Genomic DNA, 850 nt, shown 5'->3' with positions numbered 1-850 from the left:
CAAGTAGATTTAAGCATGAACACCTCCTAAACTCATCTTGCTATGTAACTAATGGTTGCCTGTGTAATATGCCTTGTGAAATACAAGGGAATTTAGGTTATGAAAACTTTTTTTCAGTGAGGAAGTACTCAGTGATGCAATTTTATGCCATGATCTGAGGTTAGATTTAAGTGACCCAAGTCAGCTATACGTTGCAACGGGGAGTGGAGCGGTTGCTCACTGTTCCCGCCATTCTTCGCGTATGCATCCACGGGCCTACTTGCCTGAAATTGGTAGGTGTGAAAACCTCCACGAGTTAATTGATTTCAATAAATTCTTGAATAAATGTTATATTCATTATAGTGATTAATTGATCTTCATGCTGCCAACTAAATGTCCCATTATATTTTAGAATTTGTGAGCTTTAATTTTATTGTTTGAGTGCTATATTTTTCCAAAACAGAACCTGGGTGCGAAGCCCTCTGCCTTGCTATATGTCCTCATGACCAGCGGTACGTACTCGTTGGAGGCAGCGATGGTGTTGTGAGACTCCATAGCACTGCGTTGGAAAGGCCTCTTACGTCCTGGCAGTCCTCTCCTGACTGTGTCCCTGTGGTGGATCTCCAGTGGTCACCCGCCCGACCTTGCGTCTTTTACGTGCTGGATGCTAATGCTAGGTTTGTTATTATTGAGTTTACTTGTTTTAGAGGAATTTGGGTCTTTATTAGAGATAAGTATGGTTTTATCTTGTGATTTTCTCTGAAAGATTGTACTGAAGGTTACCTCTCGAAAAAGACATTTACTAAACATCTTTGTACATGAAATATACATCTCAAATAGGACGGTCCTGGAGATGGTGAGAGCTTCTTGA

General features: G+C 40.9%; 1 protein-coding gene across 1 annotated transcript in view; it reads left to right on the top strand.

The window, feature by feature from the left end:
* Nucleotides 1-850, top strand: part of LOC119589394 (cytoplasmic dynein 2 intermediate chain 1-like) — a 7201-nt gene that overhangs the window by 5405 nt on the left and 946 nt on the right. Inside the window, exons 9-10 of the mRNA XM_037938008.1 lie at nt 118-272; nt 443-656. Coding sequence (XP_037793936.1) covers nt 118-272; nt 443-656 — 369 coding nt within the window. The remainder of the gene's footprint in view (nt 1-117; nt 273-442; nt 657-850) is intronic.

Source organism: Penaeus monodon, chromosome 25 (genome assembly GCF_015228065.2).
Source record: "Penaeus monodon isolate SGIC_2016 chromosome 25, NSTDA_Pmon_1, whole genome shotgun sequence".
Classification (NCBI taxonomy): Eukaryota; Metazoa; Arthropoda; class Malacostraca; order Decapoda; family Penaeidae; genus Penaeus; species Penaeus monodon.
The sequence above is the reverse complement of the archived record's forward strand: the minus strand, read 5'-3'. Positions and strand labels throughout refer to the sequence as shown.